Source organism: Mycena indigotica, assembly GCF_014461135.1.
Source record: "Mycena indigotica strain 171206Taipei chromosome Unknown Mind.scaff0003, whole genome shotgun sequence".
In the NCBI taxonomy this organism is placed as follows: Eukaryota; Fungi; Basidiomycota; class Agaricomycetes; order Agaricales; family Mycenaceae; genus Mycena; species Mycena indigotica.
Genome location: NW_023503002.1, coordinates 3956370 through 3979084, shown reverse-complemented (window position 1 = coordinate 3979084; position 22715 = coordinate 3956370). Strand labels below are relative to the sequence as shown.

Here is a 22715-nt window from a genome sequence, read left to right as displayed (position 1 = left end):
CAACTACCAATGAGCCAGCTCCACCGACGCAGCACCTGGTATATTCACCCAAATCCTCTACAAGTCCCGTACAGGCTCTACAGTTGGAGGCCTCGAGTCAGAGCGACTCAAATGCTGAAGCCTATTTAAATTTCACTCAGTGAGCAAATTCCCTAAAAATATTTGGTACACACTCAAATGTCAATTATCATAGTAAATAACCTCATAGATGACTTGTTCATTCTTCCAAGAATTATGGAAGGAAAAATAGTAGACATTACCCACAATTAGCGAAATTACTACTAAGGGAGGTTTTCCTGGTGAATATTTTTATGGTTTTCTGCATGCTATATAAGTAGTGCTACACACTGGGCTGTTTTAGACATTCCCCCCTTGGGAAAGTTATAGGATAAAGGCAAAAGTAAATCCCATATTTATCTATCTATTTTTTGTGTAAAAAAACTACTATATAAATGGTAGCTTTTTGACACAAAGAAAATCTATGGACAAAGCTGTCCTTTTTCCAGCAGAAAAACTGAAAGTAAAACTGTCTGATAAATGCCACATTTATTCACGAATTTGAGCTGTGATTTTTACAAAGGAAAAAAACAGATATAAATCTTAGATATATCTGAGCATTAATCTGCAGGAAAAACCTGAGATTTTTCTGACAGATAAAGCAACAGATAAACTTGTCTTTGTCATACAAAAAAACTACAGATAAATTAGAAATTTATCCTTCCATTTATCCTCTAACTTTCCCAGCGGGTAAATTCCGTAATCAGCCCAGTGACAGTATGTGTCAGGCTGTATACAAAGTGCTACATTTGTGCGACGAATTTGACTGAGATACTACATTGATGTTTGAATCCCCCCCTTAGCTACAGTGCCACAGTGGGTTTTGCTTTTTTCCCTGATACTGCATCATGATAGCAAAGTGGTGATTAATGCTGGCGCCAGAGATAAACCAAATGCGGCCCGTGACCCAAATTGGACACAACACGCGACAATAATAAGTAGGAGCATACGCATAACATATATATTCATGCGGCGAATAACAATAGGGCTACACAGTCGATAGGTAAGATGTACTAAAAATACACATATTGAGTGAGTTAGTAAGGTAGGAGAAGCGGCAGACGGGGGACTTTGGATACACGAGAGAGGCAAATACTAGAAATACACGAGGATGCAAATGATGCGATTTTTTTTGTGCTGGGTGTTTTTTTTCGATGGTTGAAGCCGAAAGTGGGATGATATAAAATAATGCGATCCGCGCAGAACTTGAACTAGAGCAGCGACCAGGGCAGCGGCAAGTCGAGCCCGCTGCCGAAGTGGGTGTCCAGAGGCATCGACATGTCCAGGTCAAGGAGGGACAGCGCGGGCGATTGGGGCAGGCCGACGGCCGGATACCGGAAGCGATACGTCGCGGTGAACAGCACGGACGCGGCGCTGTCGTCCTTGACGATCTCCTGGAAGATCGTGAAGCGCGTCGGGTCGGGGCTCTGCACGATCACGTTCCAGTAGCGCGGCACGATCCGCGCGCCGTAGCGGTACACTGGCGCGAACAGCACGTCCGAAGTTGTGTCGGAGATGAGCTCGAGCGGGACGGTCTCAGCGTGGAGCGCGAGGCCGGCGGACTCGGAGAGGACCGTGAAGCGGGAGTGCGCGGAGAGCGGCGCGGCGGAGGTGAAGGCGCTGAGGGAGTCTATGCTGGCGATGGGGCGGGGATGGAGCGAGGCTTGGAAGGAGTTTTCGGTGGGCTCGGGGAGTGCGTAGGAGGGAGAATGCGATAGGATGTCGTAATGGGGAGCGGGAAGGACGTCGATAAATATCGTCGTATGGGGCACAGAACTGGACGGCGGCTCGAAGAAGGACAGCGCGCTGGGGGTAGGTGAGCCCGACAGGCTGGGAGTCGAGGAAGATGGGGCGTCTTGGGCAGTCTTGAACGGGGAAAGAAGATGAAGCACTATCCACAACAATGAGCTCCGTGGATAAGCGATAGTATCGAGGCACTCACATTTCTCCCCGCCTCCGGCCCGGGACTCCCGGAGCTGCTGCAGCCGGCTGCCGACTTGCTTGGGCGTCCGGTGCTTGCCCGTCTTGGCCAGGATGTACTGCGATATGAACCGATTGCGGCGCGGAAAGCGCCCGAGTAGCCGCGTCTCGCGGGTGTCCTCGGGTACATATCGCTCCAGACCTCGCATTAGCGTCAGCCCTAGTTCAAGGTTTAGTTTAATCAACCAACCTTCGAGTAAGGCAGCTTCGAGCTCGACCGGCCAGACCGTCTCGCCGCCGTCCGCCGTTTTCCATGTGCGACGAACAGTAAGGACGGAGCGGAGAACGTCGCCCGTCTCGGCCTTCTGCAGGGCTGACCACGCCTCCTGCTCGTTGTCGACCTTGAGCTGGGGCGATGTTTGAGGCGATGGCGACCGCGAAGGGCATGACGACAACGCCGACGACGACGCGCTCGAGCTCGAGCCTGGCGGCGACAGGGAGGCGCACACGGAGGCGGGCGAGCCGGAGGCGGATGCGGCGTCAGATCGCGGCGATGAAGGGGCTCGGGAGCGGCGCGCCATCTTCGTGCCCGTTTTTCGAGAGGGATAAGGTGAAAAGGGGGGAGTCGAGAGAGGCGATAGCCTGCCGCAGCCTTATATGCCGGCTGCCGATTCGCATCTGCGTGTCAAAAAAACCTTCGGGAAGTTCTATTTTGGCGTCAGCCAGGGCCAACCACGGTCGGCGCCAGAACGGAGGCGACATCGCATGCAGCACAACAATTAACCTCTGCATTCGCCATCAGCATTAACGCCCAAGGACGTCAGGATTGCCATTACCTACTCATTTCCCGCCCTTCCTGCCGCTGTCGTGCGACGTTAAGGGACCCGCTTTCGCCCTTGGCCCCGGTCGTTTCGTCTTTCCTTTGTGCACCCGGACCCAGCGTGGGCACGCAGCTGTCGATGGCCCCCCAAAGGAGGCCTAGAAGCGGGGGAACTGTGGCGTTTGGCTTGCGTTCGTGCGACAGGCGACAGGCGTCACCGCAGGACGAGCAACGCCGGATTCCCTTTGGAGAAACATCGCTGACGTGGCGAAGTGCTGGGATCACGCGTGTTCCGGCGGTGACAGCGCTTCGCAGCGATCCGGGCTGCCGGCTGCCGGCATTTCATTAACGGGAATGCGCGATTCCCAGGCGCGGCGAAGCAGTCACCGTCTTGAAGTCCAGTCCCTCTCTTTGCGGCGGCGCAGGTGCGTTGTAAACCGAGAGGGCGCAGGGTAGCGCTATCGGCGAGCGAGAGGCTGCCCAGTGCATCGATATCTGCGAAGGCCTCAGTCCTGCCTGCCAGACGCAGACTTTTCAGACTCCGTCGTGACTGTGGGAAGCGCCTAGGCGAGCTGTCAGTGGAGCCCTTGGGAAAGTAATTTCGCTGCCGACCTTGGGATCACCAGTGGTCCGCCGGCGCAGCGCACCGCCGAGCGCTTCCATGCGCCTTTATCAAAATGACTTCGCAGCAAAGCGATCGCAAGACGAGTCAAAGTGCGAAAATTGCGTCGGAGACAATACAAAACGGACGACTCATGAGTTTTTGACTTCTCTGCGCCTTTATCAATACGTGAGCAATACTGTACGCCGAGCAACAATTTACAATTTACATTGCACCGGGCCGCCGAGAAAAACGCCATTTATGAGGGTCTTTATCATTAAGCTGGGTCTCGACTCAGACTGTAAAACTAGGGTGGAACCCTGTACGTGCCGTAGCTATGCCCATAGTCTACAAGGATGGTTAGTACATGAGTTTCGCCAGGGGCAGCAGGCAACGGACTGGACTCGATAGAATCAGATAAGTATAACGGTTGGCGGGACAAAACGCAAACAAAACGCGGGTCGTACCTCCGACTATCCCTTCAAAATGACATTGACGACTGCTGCTTGAACGCTCAGCGTTGGCCCGGTGCCGCGCTATGACACAGTTCTGAGGAGCGTCGTATGCTGTCCTAAGTGAGCCAACCGGGCCAAGAAAGAGAGAAAGACCAGTTGACGCACCAGACCGCCCCAAAAGTACTCTCCGTCCAGCTCCCCAGCCTCCCACCGGGACGTTGGCCGCGGCTGCGGGCCATCTATGTGCCTTCAAGAGATGTACGGAGTGGCACTCAACGCCTGTGAACTGTAGACGCGTCAGGACCTCAGGAAGAGATCTGGTGTGCATACGCCAAACACCTCCAGCCCAGCAGCTGAGCAGTGGCGCACCAGTGTAATCCACCAGGCGGCGGCGTCCAGGCTGCCCTGCTGTGGCGTTTTAAGACCCAGAATCCTAAACTGCCATGCACGAGCAACGAGTCGGCGGCGGCGGCGGAGGTCGTCAGGGCGGAAGAAAAGAAGATCTACGGGACTGCCAAGATGTGACTCGATGTGACTGATCGAGATGTGACTGATCGGTACCGGGCCATTTTTCTTTTCTTTTCTTGGCTTTTTTTTTGGAGCGTTTGGAGTAATGAACTTCAGTCTTGGCAATTTTTATTCCCTCCTCCTCCTCCGATGTACACATATAGTCTACCTTCCTGATTACGGCAGATCAATATTGTGACCGGCTGCCGTCTAAGCATGTCCAGACCGCAAAGAGCAACAAAGAAGAGCTCCCCATTCTTAATTTCTTATTTTCCTGCTAGTGTAAGGGCAACCCCGGAGGCCTGAGATCAAGGTCCTAGCAGGGGAGGATCCAAAGAGTGAATAGAAGTAAGCAAATACAAGTGAGGCTGACCTAGCAGGGGAGGATCCAAAGAGAAGAAACTCTAAGGGTCCGCCTGCTAGGTAGCGGAACTATATACTGCGCTCTTGACGCGCCAAGGTTGATCGTTGCTCCGTGCAGTATGCCTGCGCCATGTCGCAGGCCAGGTCCCAGGGGGATCGCCAGGCGGGGCGGCGATGCGCCTGACAGAGGCGGTGATGCGATCACCGGAGTCGGAGCCGGAGTCTGACCGGAATCGGAATCGTCTCCGAGGGGCCGAAAGGGAGGTTCCTCTGACATCACCCCCCCCTTTGAATGCGGCGTCCCGACGCATAGACCGGAATGGAATCGAGTCGAAGGTTGCAGAGGCGATGTGCCGTGGTTTGCCAGGGTACTTACGATAGAACTCCGCGATTTTCTCCGGGCGAAGACGCGGTCGAAGCGGACCCACTGGTCATGCGACGCGTCGTAGCCTTTCCATCTGACGGTAATTCAGCCGTTTATACCTCACCCTTGCGTCCAGGATTTCCTCTACTTCCCACTCCGGGACTCCGTCCTCGAGGTCCGGAGGGGGCTGGTCGTAGCCGGGGGTCCGTCGAAGGGGTCGTCTTGGGCGAGCTCGAGCTTGACGACGGGGAAGACCGGGTGGAGCTTCGAGTAGCGCGGAGGGAGGTCGAGCTTGTAGGCACCTTTGCTGATCTCCTGACTATCTTGAATGGTCCGAGGCGGCGGTGGGAGAACTTCTCCGAGGGGCGAGTCGTCCTGATGTCAGAGGCATCCAGCCAAACACGGTCGCCAACCTTAAACTCCGGAGACGGAGTGCGTCTCCGGTCGTAGTAGCGCTTGTACTCCTCTTTGGCCTTAGTGAGCGCGTCCTTGGCTTCGGCAACACCAGTGGCAATCCGGTCGCGGAACTCGTTCACGGACTCCATAGCGGAACGGACTCCGGGTTCAAGCCCATGCGCGGGAGTCGTCCCGTGTCCGTCATGAAGGGGACTTGTTGCGTGGAGGAGTGAACGTGGTTGTTGTAGGCGAACTCCGCGGCCGGAATCAGCTCATCCCAGTCGTCCTGCTGATAGTTGGTAAAGATCCGCAGGTACTGCTCCAGCTCCTGGTTGACGCGCTCTGTTTGACCGTCTGTCTGTGGGTGGTACGCGGTGGACGTGGCAGGCTTGATGCCGATTAGACGCCAGAGTTCTCGGGTGAAGTCCGCGATGAACTGCGAGCCGCGGTCGGAGACGTACTTCTCCGGAGTCCCGTGATGGCGCCAGACATTCCGGTAGTAGAGGCGAGCCGCCCCTACTGCGTCGACCGTGGTGTGACACTCCGAGAAGTGGGCACGCTTCCCAAGGGTGTCGACGACGACCATGATCGCGTCGTACCCATGGGCCTCCGGAAGCTCGACGATGAAGTCGACGGAGACGGTATGCCAACGCTCTGGGGGCGTTTCCGTCGGGTGCAGCTCTCCGTGGGGCAGTCTCCGGAGTGCTTTGGTGCGACAGCACAAGTCACAGGTCGCGACGTACCGGCCAATATGGCGAGACATTTGAGGCCACCAGTAGTTCCGGGAGACCAACTCCAAGGTCTTGAAGCGACCCGCGTGTCCGGCAACTCGAGTGTCGTGGCAGAGCTCGATGATGCGTCTCCGGAGGTCCTTATCCTTAGGTACGACAATCTTCCCACGAAAGTGAAGAAGACCACCGGAGACAGCCCACTCGTCGGAGCGCGAGGAGCGGGGCCTCGAGCTTGACCTTGGACCTTTAGGAGTTGCCGGGCCGCTAGTGCGACGGGCTCCTCCAGGTCAGGCTCACCGGAGAGGGCATCGCGGATGTCGCGAAGGAGTTCAGAACCAGGGCCGGAAACGGAAACGCCTTCGAGAGCGGGACATGGAAGAGTTCGGGCCGCAGAAGGACGACGTCGGAGTTGTCGGAATCGATTCCGTGGTCTGGTCTCCGAGAGAGGGCGTCAGGTCGGCCCATGTCGCGGCCGGGCTTGTGGTGCAGCGTGAAGTCGAACCGGGAGAGGTAGAGGGACCAGCGGGCCTGTCTCCGGTTGAGGTGCTGCGTCTTCCTGAAGTACTCCAGATTCTTATGGTCAGTCCAAATCTCGACGGGATGCGGGCGCCCCCGAGGAAGTGTCTATACTCCTCGAGTGCGCGGATGATCGCCAGCATCTCCTTGTCGTGGATTTCGTAGTTGCGCTGGACATCATTTAAGCTTTTGGAATAGAATGCTACAGGGTGCCACTTCCCGTCCGGGGCGGATTGTGAAAGAACCGCCCCGTCGCATAATCAGAGCTGTCCGCCTCAAGTCGGAAAGGCCGTGCGTCGTCCGGAATCGCCAGGACCGGTTCCCGAGGTGACTGCGTCCTTGATCGCTTGGAACGCGGAGGCCTCCGCGTCGCCCCAAGTCCACTGCTGGTCCTTCTTGGTGAGCACGAAGAGAGGGCGCGCGAGGGTCGAGAAGTCCCGAATGAACCTGCGGTAGAAATTAGCGAACCCAAGGAACTGCTGAATGTCCTTCTTGTTTTCCGGAGTCGGCCAAGCGGAGACGCCTGCGACTTTGACGGGGTCCATTTCGACGTGGTTGTGGGAGATGATGACTCCGAGGTACTCGATTGACGATTTTTCAAAGTCGCACTTCTCCGCTCGGAGGTACAACTTGTGCTCTCGGAGTCGCCGCAAGACCTCCTGAACGATCTGCCGGTGTTTCCGGAGGTCGGAATGGGCGATCAGGATGTCGTCAAGGTAGATCATGACGTCTCCGGAGAGGATGAGGTCCTGGAAAATGTCATTCATCATCGTTTGGAACGTCGCGGGAGAGTTTGTCAGGCCGAAATACATCACCAAGGGCTCGAACAGGCCTCGGTTAGTCCGGAAAGCCGCTTTCCACTCGTCACCTTCCTTGATCCGGACGTTGTTGAAGCCCCAACGGACGTCGAGTTTGGTGAAGTAACGAGCGCCTTTGAGCCGGTTGATGAGGTCGTTGATCAGCGGAAGGGGGTACCGGTTTTTGACAGTCATCGCATTGAGAGCACGGTAGTCCTGGACGAAGCGGAGTCCGCCGTCCTTCTTCTTGACGAAGAAGACCGGAGACGCCATCGGAGACTTGGAGGGGCGAATCCGGCCCGTCGAAAGCCCTTCCTCGATGAACGCGTCGAGCTCGCGTTGCTCGAGGGGCGAGATGGGGTACACCTTGCAGTTGGTGGGCTTAGCGTCGGGGACGAGTTCAATGGCGTGGTCCCAGGCTCTCCGCTCCGGTAGCGTGTCGAAGGACTCCTTGTTGAAGACGTCCTGAAACTCCTTAGCCCAGTCCGGGATCTCGGAGGGCGCAGGGGCGGAGTTCCTGGCGAAGGCTTCGGCCAGGCGCTGTGAGACAGTACTGCCAGCGGTATCTCCTCCGAGGGGCGGAACGAGGTGTAGAAGATGCGGTCACCATCTTCAAGCTGACCATCGTCTTCATCATCGTCGGAGTCCGGCATCAGATCAGGCAGGGCGGAGTCGTCACCGGAGACGGAATCGTCTCCGTCGTCAGGCCCAGAGAGGTCCATGGTGCAGACCGAGGGGAACGGGCCGGAGCGGAGTCGCTTCTGGAGCAGCCGGAGTCGCCGTAGCTCAGTCCGTTCAACGCGTTCTTCCTCGCGGCAAGTGGAGCAACCGCGGGGGCACCGTGTCATCTTGACCTCCTTGGTTTCCCAATTGATTTCCGGGTTATGCTTCCGCAGCCAGGAGTACCCCAGAATAAGGTCTTGTTTACCAAGATGAGTGACGGCGAAGTTGAACACGCTCGGAATGGCCTTTGTAGCGTAAGACCAAGTCCGCGATCTGGTTGATGGAGCCGGGCGTCGTTCGGAGTGCCACCAACGTTAAAGACCGGAATCGGTTGCGCCAGGGTGCGGACCGGAATGCCATTCCGAGCGACATAGTTCGTGTCGATAAAGTCGGAGGTGGCACCACAGTCAACCAGGCCAGAGAGCGAGAGCTTAAGCGCCTGGTAGTGGACTCTAGCTCCAACGGGAGGTGGAGGGAGTTCACTCCAGGGGAAGCAGCGACAGTGTACTGCTTGGGCAGTTTCTTTTCCCAGGCAGTGAGGCGGCGAAGGACGATGACCGGAGTCGCGGGCGAAGTCGGAGACGGAGTCGAAACGGGGGCGGGGGAGGGTATGTCTTTCGTTTCAGGCTCGTTGTAGGGCAAAGGAATTGATTCGTCATACAAACAAGCGAAACGATTTACGGACGTGAACGAGGGCACACCAGTCACTCGTCGCGGGGGACAAAATCCTCTCCGGCCATCGACTCCGCGGCTGTTTCCGGCGGCGCAGCTGTGTCCGAGTAGCAGGCGATCAACTCCGCTAACATCTCGTCACCGAGTTGTTGGATCACCTCGTCGAGGATGTCCATTGAGCGGACATCCGCGGGGAGGGGGCAATCTGGGGCGAGATGGTTTGGGTCGCCGCACCTGAAGCAGGCGCGACGAGGGGCACCATGAGCCCTAGTGCGATCCAACTCCATGGGGACGGGAGCTGGAGGCGCCGGAGCGGGGGCGCGGGCCGCGGGTGGCACGACCGGAGCCACCGGGCGGAAGGGGGCCGGAGCCGGGACGCGGTTGACCGGAAACGGAGTCCGAATCAAACCGCCAGGCGTCTTGGGGGCGGCTGACTTGATCAGCTTGGCCCGGACCAGGGCCTCGTATTGACGGAAGGCCCGGATGTGCCAGCTAAGATAGTCCCGGAGGTCCGGGGGTCATTCGAGGACGTGATTCCGTTGTTGATCAGGGGATCAAGTCCGTGGCGGAACTTGGTCACCTTGACCAACGTGTCTTCGAATCCGGCGAGGTCCATCAGGTCCTCGAAGTCGTCGGTGTACTGGTAGACATCCTTGGTGCCCATGTGATAGGCGGAAGTCTCCAGTTTGGAGAGAGCGTGATCTTGCTCATTCTCCTCGACGAACCGGAGTCGAAACTCGGAAACGAACGAGCCCCAGGACGGAAACGGAAACGGGGCTTTGCTTCCGTGGCGCTCCGCCCATTGCTGAGCGGGTCCTTCTGCCATGAACGACATGGCATAGCGGACGGCCTTTTCCTCGCTCGCCTCTCCGTTGACCACGAAGGCCTCAGGGGCAAGGCGGGCGTAGGTGCGGACCGCGTAGAGGAACGCGCGGCCGCCGTTTCCGATCGCCGTTAAAGGTGAATGGGGGATTTGGTCGTAAAACCAATTTTGAGGCGAGGTTGATGTCGCCAAAGAGGGCCTCGGAATCGCCCTGAACCGGAGTCGGAGTCGGAATCGACGTCTCCGGTGGTGGTGTTTGGGGTCCGCCAGCAGTGTTAGCGGCGGCAGCGGCAGCGGAAGCCTGGGTGGTGAGGAGAGTAAGGGCCTCAGTTAGGCGGTCGATTTTCGCCTCGAGTGCATCCAGCCGAGTGTCAGCGTCAGGAGTAGCTCCGGAAGGCATGACAGGTGCGGGGACGACAGGAGTGGCAGAGGAGGAGGGGACAAGTGGCAGGGGCGGTGGCGAGGGCGGAGTGGACTCGGACTCCGAGCCTGAGTCAGCGCCCGAACCTGGCAATCTTGTCCGGTTGATCCCGTAGAGAGTTTCTTCTGCTGTAAGGGCAACCCCGGAGGCCTGAGATCAAGGTCCTAGCAGGGGAGGATCCAAAGAGTGAATAGAAGTAAGCAAATACAAGTGAGGCTGACCTAGCAGGGGAGGATCCAAAGAGAAGAAACTCTAAGGGTCCGCCTGCTAGGTAGCGGAACTATATACTGCGCTCTTGACGCGCCAAGGTTGATCGTTGCTCTGTGCAGTATGCCTGCGCCATGTCGCAGGCCAGGTCCCAGGGGGATCGCCAGGCGGGGGCGGCGATGCACCTGACGGAGGCGGTGATGCGATCACCGGAGTCGGAGCCGGAGTCGGACCGGAATCGGAATCGTCTCCGAGGGGCCGAAAGGGAGGTTCCCCTGACAGCTAGAATCATTGTGTCGCAGACATGTACAGCAAATAGAGGAAGCATCACGTAATATGCCAGCTTTATTACTTATAATATTCCAATAGTAAACTACAGCCTTTCATTCCACAGTGTAAAGAGCTTTTGGAAGTAGTGCTGGCTGATACAGAGAATATATTTTCGATATATTGGCCAAAATATGAATATGATATGCACTCCTCCCAGGGATAGCCCTTCCATTGGATTAAATACTTCCGGCAATGCCCGGAGATATTTCCCGTGCACGGGAGTATGCAAGTCCCTTTGCCCAGCTGATCGACGATCACAAGAATGGTGTTGTACCTTGAGGATTCGGGTAGTTGAACGATCAGATTGATTAATATCTGTTGCCATACCCGATTTGGCATGCTGTTTGGGACCATCACAGCTCATTCACCTATAGTTCCCACCTCCCCCCCTTATATAAAAGAGGACGATGTATTGGGTCGTCGTCGTTAATATATGCGGACTCCGTTAATTCTCGAGCACGGAATAAATATGCTGATCGATACCGTTTTGGGACGTGATCTTGTGATATATCACGACGTGACGTGGGAGGTCCCGCATCAACACCCGGTCGTCCCGCAATCAAGTCAATCAAATCAGCCGAAGGCCGCGTGGGGGAATTTTATTCACAGGCAGGTGGGGGAATTTTATTTCGTGGGGCGGTAGGTGATGTACGGAGTCAGATTACACTACTTATTGTACACTAATCATCAATGGCATCTAGTATTCCATCAAAGGAGTCTAACAAAGTGTCCTCATCTTCACTTTCTCCATCTGCATCATCCCAAACGTCCTTTTCCACATGTTCTTCTCCTGCTGCTAGTCCATCATCTACGTCCATACTCATTGTTGTACCTTCTGGAAGATATTGATCCTTGTTAATGCTCGTTCCAGGAAGGATACACCCAGTGAAGCCTCGCATCTTGTTGAGCTTGGTGAACCGAATATGGTGGAGGGTGTTGTATCGACCCCGTTCGTTCCGATAGAGCGCAACCTGGTATGCGGGATCCTCCTGCCCCTCATCTATCAGCCGTTGCTCTTCGTGGAGAAGAAACCGCTCCTCATCTCTCATGTGGGTGATGAACCGCCGAATCTCGATGTTGAGACGGTCCTTCTCCTCGTCGGCCCTCAGCAGTTTGAAGTACATGTCTAGCGCCACTCGACCTGCAGGTTGTGCCCACAATTTTTGGGAAATATCCTCCCTCCCTCCCGAAGTAGGTCGAAGTCGGAGATGAATGCGTAGGTAACCACCTCCTTCCAGTTGAGTTGTCGTTTGGAGGGGGTCATGGAGGCAGCAGCCAGGTTATACCGATCCAAGGCTGACTGAACTGCCTTTGATCGGGTTTGAAGGGCCTTCGCGATGTGTTGTCTGAGTTTATAGGCTTGAAATGGTCAGAAGAGAATTCTATTCCAATGAATATGATAACTTACCAGTGCTGGCCATGTGGCATTTGTTCAATTCGAACATCCGGGCGAGAACAAGCCCCTCCAAATCATCCACTGCTCTCTGGTACCGCCGCCTCTTAACCAACCGCCCAGTCTCCTCCCATTCCCTTCCACCTACTTCCCATCGAGCTTCAATGCCCATCCGAGCCTCGAGGGTTTGGACCTTTTGAAGAGACTTTTCATACCGTTCTTCAAGGTGTCGGCGATGTGTTTCCCGTCGTCGAGTCTCCGATGCATCTTGGTTATAATCTTGAGAATTCATCACCATTGTCAGCCTTTGAGACTCCGTCTTCAATTGCTCCCTTGGGTTTGGATTAGTTATGTATTTTGGGAATCTTATTGAATTCTACTCACTCAAGATCAATCAAGACTAGAAGGGCCTGATAATATTCCATGTGGAGAGTCTCCTCCTCAGGTTCCTTCTTCAAACTTGACAAGAATTCGTCTTCTTCTTTCAACCACTGGTCCAGCTCATCTCGGCTCGAGACGCCCATTTTCCGCAAGGAGGTGTCAAGCGCTGACTCTGTTGCTTGGATTCTGAGCACCTCTTCATATTTGGTGACGAGCAGGTTCGCTGAAGAATGTAATTAGTCACATGTCTGAAACAAAAGGGACTGGACGGACCCAAACCCCCGTATGCATCCGCAGTGTCTGCATGCTTGATGTAATTCACGATGGCTTGATGTCGGTGGAACCGGGAGGCATATCGAGTGGAAGAGGACAGGGCGTTGGACTTGGAGAACCATGATTCACAGTTCTCTAAAGACGACAGGCCAACCCCCTTCTGATATCGGACAAGATGTCGAACTTGACATCTTCGGGAGTGGCCTGGACCATGGAAGGCGCCGACCATGGACTGGAAGCCCTCTTTCCTTGCCAGGGGTCCCAACACCGGGTGCTTCCGAACTGCAGCTCCAAATGTGCACCCGATGTCGTAGCCAAGCCCGTAGCGCCCGAAGGACCCGGATGAGATGATTCACGATGGCGAAACCATATTTGTGCCTAAGTCGCATGGTCAGCGAAGAAATAACTTGTGGGGGAAAAGAAATATGTGTGGGGGAAAAGAAATATGTGTGGGGGAAAAGAAATATGTGTGGGGGAAAAGAAATATGTGTGGGGGAAAAGAAATATGTGTGGGGGAAATAAATATGTGTGGGGGAAATAAATCATAGGAGGCAGAATCACTTACATCTCTCCGCTCTTGACCATGTCAGCGACAACGCCACAGAATCCATGTCGGCAGAGGGCAGGGATGATCCCCGTCTCGTCGTATATGTTCAACGCTTTGGAAGTCACTTCTTCTCGCATGTTCTTCCACTTCTCGTCGTTGCAGAGCTCTTCTTCCTCCCAAGAATCCTCCTCCCCCTCCTCTGCTGGGTACCGTTCCATCAAGGCTTCTATGCCATCGTCTGCCCAGAGATCGACTTCCTCTCGGGAAAGGTAGTAGTCGCCTGGGGGTCCGCGGTCGTCTCGACGATCGGTAGAAGCCCCGTTGCTGACTGACCCATCTTCATGGTAGACTTTTTCTGTTCGATTGAATCTCTTCAATGAGTTGTTGCCGTCGATGGTGACTAGGAAAGGGATGTCCAGCTCAGCCTCCCCTTCCAACTTGTAGAAGCAAGCCGGACAGCAGTTTTTCAACCGCCAGTTGGGGGAGTCCCGTCGCAGAGCCCGTTTCACCCGCTTCTCCACGTTGTCTCGGATAGAGAGATACACGTCGAAGGCGATTCTGAATTGGCTCGCCATATGATCTCGCGGGGGTATGCCGTGGATGTCGAAGAGTGACCGCGTAAAATGCCTGGATGCTGAACCGTGGGCAGCGGAGGGACGTTCGTCGAAAGACCTCCAAAGTTCTGGTGGTGAAGACCAGATTGATCGTTTGAGTTGAGCATGGCATGTACCCTTGTCGGACGCACGTAGATGCGAAGGCTCCATACCCTTTGACAAGGGGGATGTCAGTTACTTTCGATGCTTGAATTTGTTAATAGATATATTTGAGGAAAGCGACCTTTGAAACGTACAGAAAATGTCCACTATCTGGACTCTTTGGATAGCCCCATCCACAGGGGCATCCTCTGGCAACTCGAACATGTCTGACAGTCCGGTGTCCCTTGTATCACCAGCCCAAGCCATGTAGTTGTCGGTCATACATTCGAGCTCTTCCGCGAAACACGCAAGCAGTGTTGCAATGCGGTCTGAGCGGTTGCGTCTATCCCTTCGACGTTTGTTGTAATGAACGCTTCAGCTTTGTAAGAAACTAGCAAGCCCAAAAGACAAGGCTTACCGATCTTGCTCTCGAAGACCCTCCAACAACGCATCGTGAATTTCGACCACGTCTTCTTCCAATGCTTCATCACCACTCCCTGCTCCCTCCCCGCCGTGGCTCAAGTCGAGCTGTGTCCGCCCGTGGAGCACGTCGTCGTCCAAGTCAGCCCCTCCCATGGTAATATCCTGCCATTCGCGCTCTTCTTCCAATATGGCCTGTGCCGTGAGAGCTGATGGCTCACCATTAGTTATGTCTTCCAAGAGGAAATAAAGCAGACTCACCAGCCCGCCGCTCTTCTGCCATCTCCACCGCCCGTCGTCGTTCACGGGCTCTGCCAGCCGCATCAAGAGACCGTCGACCTCGATCGACTAGCGAGCGCGTCATGGAGCCGGAGGCAGCCCCCACAGATACCACCTTGGCAAAGGCACTTCTGTGCTTGCCTTGCCTGCCCGGCCTCCGAACCGACATCCGAGAGAAGAGGAGGTGGAGTGACAAGCGTGTTTGGTCACATCGCGTGATCAAACGCGCTTACCCACCAAACACCATCACCCTAGGTAAGCAAGCCATTGCGGGCGGCTCAGGCATGGGGGACCAGCCTTGAAGACTCAACCCTGGGACTCTGGCATGCGTCCCCTTGCCTGAGCGCGCCCGAATAACGGTGTGGCACTTCAAATTAATGCTGACAACTTTGCGTAGGGGAAATAAATGTTGTGGTTGCCATTTTCGCGACAGGTATGTGCCAAGACACCCCTGTAGAGATGTCTAAATTACCCTCAGACTCGGTCTGGCACCGTGTTTGCCTCGTATCTGCAGGCGAGCGAATATTCAGTGCTGCCTCATCTTACCACTGCCGTTCTCAAAGAGGCGGATGCCCAAATGGATGTCGAGTCTGACGACGACCAGCCAGAAGCGCACGATCACCTCAACGAGTTGGACGACCTCCCCCTGGCTCCGAAGAAGCCAAAATTCGACATCAACGCAGGGCCACCCCTTAGTGGCTCCCATCGTCCGCCGTCGATCGAGAAGAAACAACACCATCGCCACGAACGGCCACACACCACAAGCCAAAACCAAAGCGAAATATCTTTCGCCATCAAATGCCCTCGAAACTTCTCTGGACGCTAGCGTGTTACCCGCCGCCCGGGGTGCCTATGTCGGAACAAGGGAGGGCAAAAAGGAGAAACGAGGCAAGCGCGGGGTTCACAGTGTGAACGGACTTGTAAATATGGGGTTCCAGCTTGTGAAATGGAATGGAAAGTGCGTAACTCTCACTGAATCTACAAACTACTCTAATCTTTCTCTAGGGATCCCAGACCGTTGGTGGATGGCTCTGGCCGAATTTTCGCAGTCTTGGCTGGCCGGCCTGACGACGATACATATGTGGCGTCAACCCAAGATGCATACGAGGCTATGGTTCGAGAAGAAGCAGTCGCAGGCTTCCCCGCATCGATTCGAGAACACCGACGAGGCCTTTTTGCTGTTATAACGGTGGGGATTTCATACGGTCAAGGCCAAACGGCTCCTGGCTGGTTACATGGGGACTACGGAGAAAATGCCGAACGGCTTCTTTCCAACAAGTCCTTCGCTCGGATGGCTGCCTTCGCTAGCGGTGCGTTGAATGTCTATCTTACACAATCCATTGCTTACTTTTCCAAAGCTTCTTTTGCACTCTGGGCTCCGCGACTCCACGCCTACTACGTCCACTATAACCAGCGATTAACCGCAAGGCTTCATGTCAGAAGACCTTTCGACAAATCGGTCTTTTTGGGTGCAGCTTTCAACTTTGGCCGGAACGTCTGGACGTTCAAGCACCGGGACGTGCTTAATCTAGCATTCGGTTGGTGCGCGATTCATGCACTTGGCAGATTCGATGCTACGAAGGGCGGCCACCTCATCCTTTGGGATTTGAGGCTGCTTATCGAGTTCCCTTCTGGGGCGGTAGTTCTCATCCCATCGGCCACCATTTCGCACTCCAATATCCCTGTTCAGCAGGGGGATGTTCGTGCCTCGTTCACCCAGTTCACCGCTGGCGGAATCTTCCGCTATGTCGACAACGGCTTTCGAACGGAGGGCGAGCTTGAAAGGGATGATGTTGAAGCATATGAGCAGATGCTGGCAGCGAAATCTGGGAGATGGGAGATGGGCTTGGGTCTTTGGAGTACCATAGATGAATTATTTAGCCCTCCATAATACTATTCTTTTCCCCCACTTTCCATGAGAATTTAAGTGATCCTGTCAAAGTCCGTTTTATGTAACTGCTTTTTTGAAGCCGTGTTGCTAGTGCCTCACACACTACATAATCGGCTCTGAAATTTGGTAGTAGTGTTATAGACAGGACCAGGTGTCTCCTAGCAGTGACCGATCTATAAATTTACAAGTTATAAACACTGATTTGCGCCGATTGATATAATATTCAATTTTTCATCTTCTCTATAATTTCTGCTCTGATAACCTTTGTATTTCACAGATGTACTTAGGGAGCTATTATAAACAATTTCACAGGAGCTTGATCTAATAAAAGGACCACAGCCCAAGATGCTTAATCTCAGAGACATTTGATTAGACTGGGTAGACTTCATTATTGCTCTGATTGGACTCAAATCTTGTCATTAGGTCTAATTCTGCATATAGAACAACCTACAGGAGGTATTACATTTTGGTTTTAGTAGTTTTTGTGGAGGACATCGGTGCACACAGAGTATCCTAATTTTTTTGTTCTCTTCACCAAGTGAAAGGACAAGTGACAATGTATATACTCAAATATTTTCATAATTTTAGGATGACTATAGAACGTACAATGGATCAAGAGATTCGACGGGTTTTGGCTGGTGCGTCACAATTTTGTGTTACTCACTTCACTCTAACTCATACCATCATGACCACCGGCGGTATGGCCGCCAGTGGTTCCACCACTCAAAACCCACAACAAGAACAAACCGAGTCGGACTCCGAGAAGCCCCCGCCGCCCAAACGGCCTCGAGGTCGACCCGCGAAAGACCCAGCTGAGGTCAAGGCCAACGCAAAGGCGTCGAAGCGAGAGTGGCAGCGCAAGTAGGTCTTTTGCTTTTTCTTTCCACACCTTTCATTTGACACCTCTCCTAGAAACAAAGCGACTCACAACAGGATCAACCGCGAGTATAATCGCAAGTACGTCGAACGAGCCAAAACCGTTGACAAACGACTAAGTACTGTTCCTACAGAAAACGAGCCGCGGAAAAACTGGCGGCATTGGGCACGGAGGCCGCCGAGAAGAATAGGGAGGAGCAGCGGAAACAGACAGGGTCGCGGGGGAAGCAAAAGGACGACACACTGGCAGAGGACTCAGACGATGCGACGAACGTCGTCCGCAAACGCCGGCAGACGACACCATCCTTGCTGTCGATCCATCTCGCCAACATCGACGAGAGCGAGGAGGATGAAGATGGCTCTGGGGGTGGTTCAAACGACGAGGAAGCTGATTACGAGGCCCGCGACGGAATCCCGCCAACGGTCGCCACTCCAGCGACCCGTCGATCAACGCGACTTCAAAAGTCAGTGGTCGCGGTGGCTCCCGCTCCTTCCGTCTCCCCTCCCCAGCTCCCTTCCCCGTCTACCGTTCCCGTTCCCAAGTCCCCTCCCCGTCTGCCCTCCCCAGCTGCAGCGCCCAACTCGCCAGCTCTCGTTCCGGCTCCCGTTCCCGTCTCCCCTCCCCAGGTCCCCTCCCCAGCTGCTGCGCCCAACTCGCCAGCGCCCAAATCACCAGCTCCCAACTCGCCAGCTCCCGTTCCGGCTCCCGTTCCCGTCTCCCCTCCCCAGGTCCCCTCCCCAGCTGCTGCGCCCAACTCGCCAGCTCCCAACTCGCCAGCTCCCATTCCGGCCCCCGTTCCCGTCTCCCCTCCCCGTCTCGCCTCCCCAGCTCCAGTTTCCCCTCCCCGTCTCGCCTCCCCACCCGCTGCCAACTCGACTTCTCGCCTCCCCTCCCCGGCTCGACTCACCGCAAGTGCCGGCGAGGCTTTCCGCTTGCTCACCCTCCAGCAGCAGTTGAACCCCCGGCTCTCAGAGCAGCTGATGGAGGAGGCGAACGACTTCGAAGCGTGCACCGAGGAATGGCCGGAGGAGAAAGTCCAGTCTTTCTTTGAAGACCTATTGCCGACTCCGTGCCTGGACTGCGGCGAGATAATCGGAGTTGGCACGGGTTGCCGTTTCTGCCACCTGGACTGGGTGGAGGAGGACATGAACCGCCAGGTCTGGAACCACGTCCACAGGTTCCAGGACCATCGCGTAAGAGAGGCGGAGTTGAAACAGGAGGACATAGAAAGAAGGCTGGGGGAAGCGTCAGCGGAGGAGATGCCTGCGAACAAGTCAGAGGAGATACCGCCTGCCAACGACGACGTCCCTGCGAACGACGACGTCCCTGATGTCAAAATGGAGGACATCCCGGAAACTTCGAGCTGACAGCCTCGGGCGAGGAAAACGACCCATCAGCGGTCAAGGGGGTTCAGAAAACTAGACCCACGGTTAGAGGAAGGGGCCGGGCACGACGAGGGCGGGGTAAAAGGAAGAGGTTGGGCCAGCAACAGCCAGAGGCCCGCGATCGCGATCGACTTGTCGTCGGGAAGCGAGCGACAACGATGTTCAAGTTGTAGGGGTCGATATCTCGGACGGCGAAGATCAGCTGAAGGACGATAGCGATGACATGAGGGTGATTGAAGAATAGATACAGTACAGAAGATCGTAGAAACAATTTGCTTTGACTGGTCTATTAGAATTCCCCCACTTGCGAATAAAATTCCCCCACACATGAATAAGTTTCCCCCACACACGAATAAAATTCCCCCACATGCAGTGTGACGGTGTGTGATCGTATGATCATCGTGACGGCGTGACCACACGATGTCCTTCCCCAACATCCAGGACCTGCTCGCTGCGCTGCCTGAGACGGAGCCAGTGCCTCCTGTAGATCCACAAGCGCTCAACGCTTACAACGATCTCCGCCGTTGGGCTCGGGGAACTTACCAAGGCCCGCGAAAAAACAAGTATTACGGTGTGTGGGCTGGAAGCAGCATCGGTGTGTTTGGAGATTGGTGCGTGCAGAAGTTGAGGAGGGCTGGTTAAATCTGACCATTTTCGCAGGTCGATAGTATCTGAGTTCGTCAAGGGCTACCCAAGCAATGGGTTCCAAGGTTTCGACACCTTCGAGGAGGCAGTGGAAGCTGTGGCCAAGAATATTTGGGTAGCGGAGATGAAGAAGCTCTCCAAGGTGCAGTCTCGAATCCTGGACTCCCCCTCCTCCCCCTACAACCTCCCGCCATTCCACACGCTCCTCTCCCAATACGCCTTCTCGGTCTCCACCATCAACGGGGCCGAAGACACCGGTCGCTTCCAGGATATCTTCGGTTCCTCCATCCACTCCTCTGGCTTCTCCAGCAGGAAGATCGGGGTCCTCATCACAGGCCCAGGGCAGGAAACCAGTATACTATGTTGTCCATGGACGACATAGTGTTGCCATCTACAAGACCGCGTAAGTTTCTTTTGTCTTTCTGCTATTCATTGCCCTTACTCCATCTTATTAGGAACGTAGCAAGCGCAGCCATTCATTCGCTGGAGGAATCAGGCGAACTGGAGGCTCAATTTGCCTCAGAGAAGTGAGAGGGTGAAGAAATTCCTGAATGACGCGGTGGAGAGCTTTGCAGAGTGAACAGAATGTACAAGTAGTAGCTGTTTTATTCATTATTCTATGTCTCTTCTGTTAAGCTTGAGAACCTGAATGATGGTTTGGTTTGTAGGGGAAATAAATGACTTGTGCTTTTTTTGTAACAAAAAAATAGACACCCTTGAGATTTGAACCAAAGACATTCTGGCCTAGCGGCCCAAAGGTTATGCAAGAGAAGGGTAGTGTAATAAATTGGCATGCGCTATGGGCCACTAGGCCAGAAGGTCTTATTTTTAGACCTTTATTAGCTTGTTACATCACCCTCCCACGACGCGTCTGGCTTCCGTGACGCGTCCATCCGCGTGATCGCGTCTCTTCCTCGTGACTTTGCTTGGTCACTCCTTCGTCACACCACCTTCTCTTCTTCTCAGAGTTGACAATGGCTTCTGACCACGCTGTGCGGAATCCCACGCGTGCCATCCAACCACGACGAACCCTTCACAAACGCTCCCAGGCCAACTCACTTGTGTCACGCATCCATCTCAAGCAACGACAAGAACGGAAAGCGAAGTTCCTGGAGGCAATAGATGAAGCAAGGGGGAAGTTGGCGGACATCGTGGAAGAGCTCGCCCAGGAACACAGCAAGAAGGTTGCGGCGGTTCGGGCTCTGGTAGTGGCTGCCTCAGCTTTCAAAACCAAGCGCCGGCCCTCTCTCTACCGCGCAATCCTGCACGACCGGTCAGCGAAGGCGAAGAACGAAGGTAACGTCCATTCGTTCTTAACTCATTGCCCTGAACTGATATTCTTAGGCCATCCGCGACATCTAACTGAGCTGCAAGCGGAGCTGAAGGACGATATGGAGGACGGCACTGTGGACCTCAAGAACATGGATGAGGAGGAGAAGGAGAGGCTCATCGAGCAGCTGGAGGATAAGCGGGAATTGGAACGAACGGGGGCTTGGGAGTCGAACAAAAGCACGCAGAACGACACAACCCACACAGGCAACTTTTGTATGGGGGAGGTACGCGTGCTGGATTTCAATTGTTACAGCGATACTGATTTCTGAGCAGGTTCATGATCTCGAGCAACGTTGTGGTGCCCGAGGAGCACTGTTTATTGTGCGGGGCCATGGGGACGATGACTGCATCCAACCATTTGGGGACGCATCTGGCGGGCTCGAGGAATTCTTCACAAGACTCCCCGAGCTCATTTGACAGTGGGAAGGTCCTATGCATATCGGGGATTTTACCCGAATGCTCGAGGTCTTTTCAACCCAGCTGGGACGTCAAAAAACCATCAAGACAAGCATTGGAGATGTTAGGAAGGAGGTATCGAAGCTGTTCACCAGCAAAATTCGTAAGTCATTTGTTTATTGCTCTACCTATTGCTTCTAACTGCGACTTCAGGCGAAGTCACCAAGAGCTCGACACTCACTATGGCATGGACCGACTTCGAGCTCAAGCTCGGAGAGCCCTACGGTATCGAGCTCATCGGTGTCCCCCAAGACATCGACCTTTCGACCAGGCCAGGGGAGTGGAACGTCGAAAAGTGTCGACGGGTTCGAGACCTGCTCAACACGGGCGAAATTCGGGTTAGAAAGATGGCGAAGGAGGCTCATACGAAGCTGGTGGCGCGGCTCAATAGACAGCGAGCCAAATCCGCCAACGGCTCCATCTCCCAGCGGAAGATTCGGAGCGACGCCGGCGTCCAACGAGGGCCCAATCGTCGGTCAAACCCAGCAGTAGCTGACGAATCCCCCTCTCCTTTGGAATGGCAACACTACACCCCAGCAGCTGAGCTAAACTCAGCAACGACAACTCAAACGCCGTCTTCATCCCATTCGACCCCCCCGACAATGGTTTTTTCAACGGTGGCTCGTGAGACCACCCCCTTCATTACCCCATCGGCCCCAGTCCCCTCTGGAATCGCAGCTTCGGTGGAAGGCTCACTGAGCCAGCTAGCTCCCCCTCTCGGTGCCGGTGTGGAGCTGCGCTATGAGGGTGACCTGGGCCTCGACAGCATGTTCGACTACAACAGCAGTGGTTTCCACACGCTGCCAGAGGAGGATTGGGCTAGAATCATACCCCCGATGTTAAGCCCCCCCGCCTCCGCTACCCGTTCCCTCTGGTCCAGTGACCGCCGCTCCGATTGCAATTCAAGCTCCACCGCTCGAATCCCTCAGCAACATCCAGTCATCAAGCAGCCAGCGAAAGCGAGCAGCAGAAGGAGAAGTGGATGGTGATGGTAGTAGGCCCACAAAGAAGCGAAAGGATTGGGCAGACGCTGGGATGACAAGGGAAGAGTACAGGGCTGTGAAGGAGGCAAAAAAGCAAGAGAAGCTGGCAGAAAAGCAAAGGAAGGCTGCAGAAAAGAAAGGGAAAAAGAATATGTAGAAGATATAGATACTCCCTACCCCAAAGCAATAAAATTCCCCCACCTGCCTGTGAATAAAATTCCCCCACGCGGCCTTCGGCTGATTTGATTGACTTGATTGCGGGACGACCGGGTGTTGATGCGGGACCTCCCACGTCACGTCGTGATATATCACAAGATCACGTCCCAAAACGGTATCGATCAGCATATTTATTCCGTGCTCGAGAATTAACGGAGTCCGCTGATGAGTGCGGAGTGGGGACAAAGCAAATGAGCCTCTAACTAACCAAACTAACAAAAACAACCAAAACTCCACTT

General features: G+C 54.7%; 1 protein-coding gene across 1 annotated transcript; it reads right to left on the bottom strand.

Moving 5' to 3' along the window:
• Window positions 1-1268: 1268 nt before the first annotated feature.
• On the bottom strand, window positions 1269-2558 carry MIND_00386700 (TEA domain-containing protein; the record flags this gene model as incomplete). The annotated part of the gene is made up of 3 exons (XM_037360698.1): window positions 1269-1948; window positions 2000-2179; window positions 2228-2558. 3 exons carry the CDS (start codon window positions 2556-2558, stop codon window positions 1269-1271), a joined length of 1191 nt encoding a protein of 396 aa, XP_037223583.1.
• Window positions 2559-22715: the final 20157 nt, after the last annotated feature.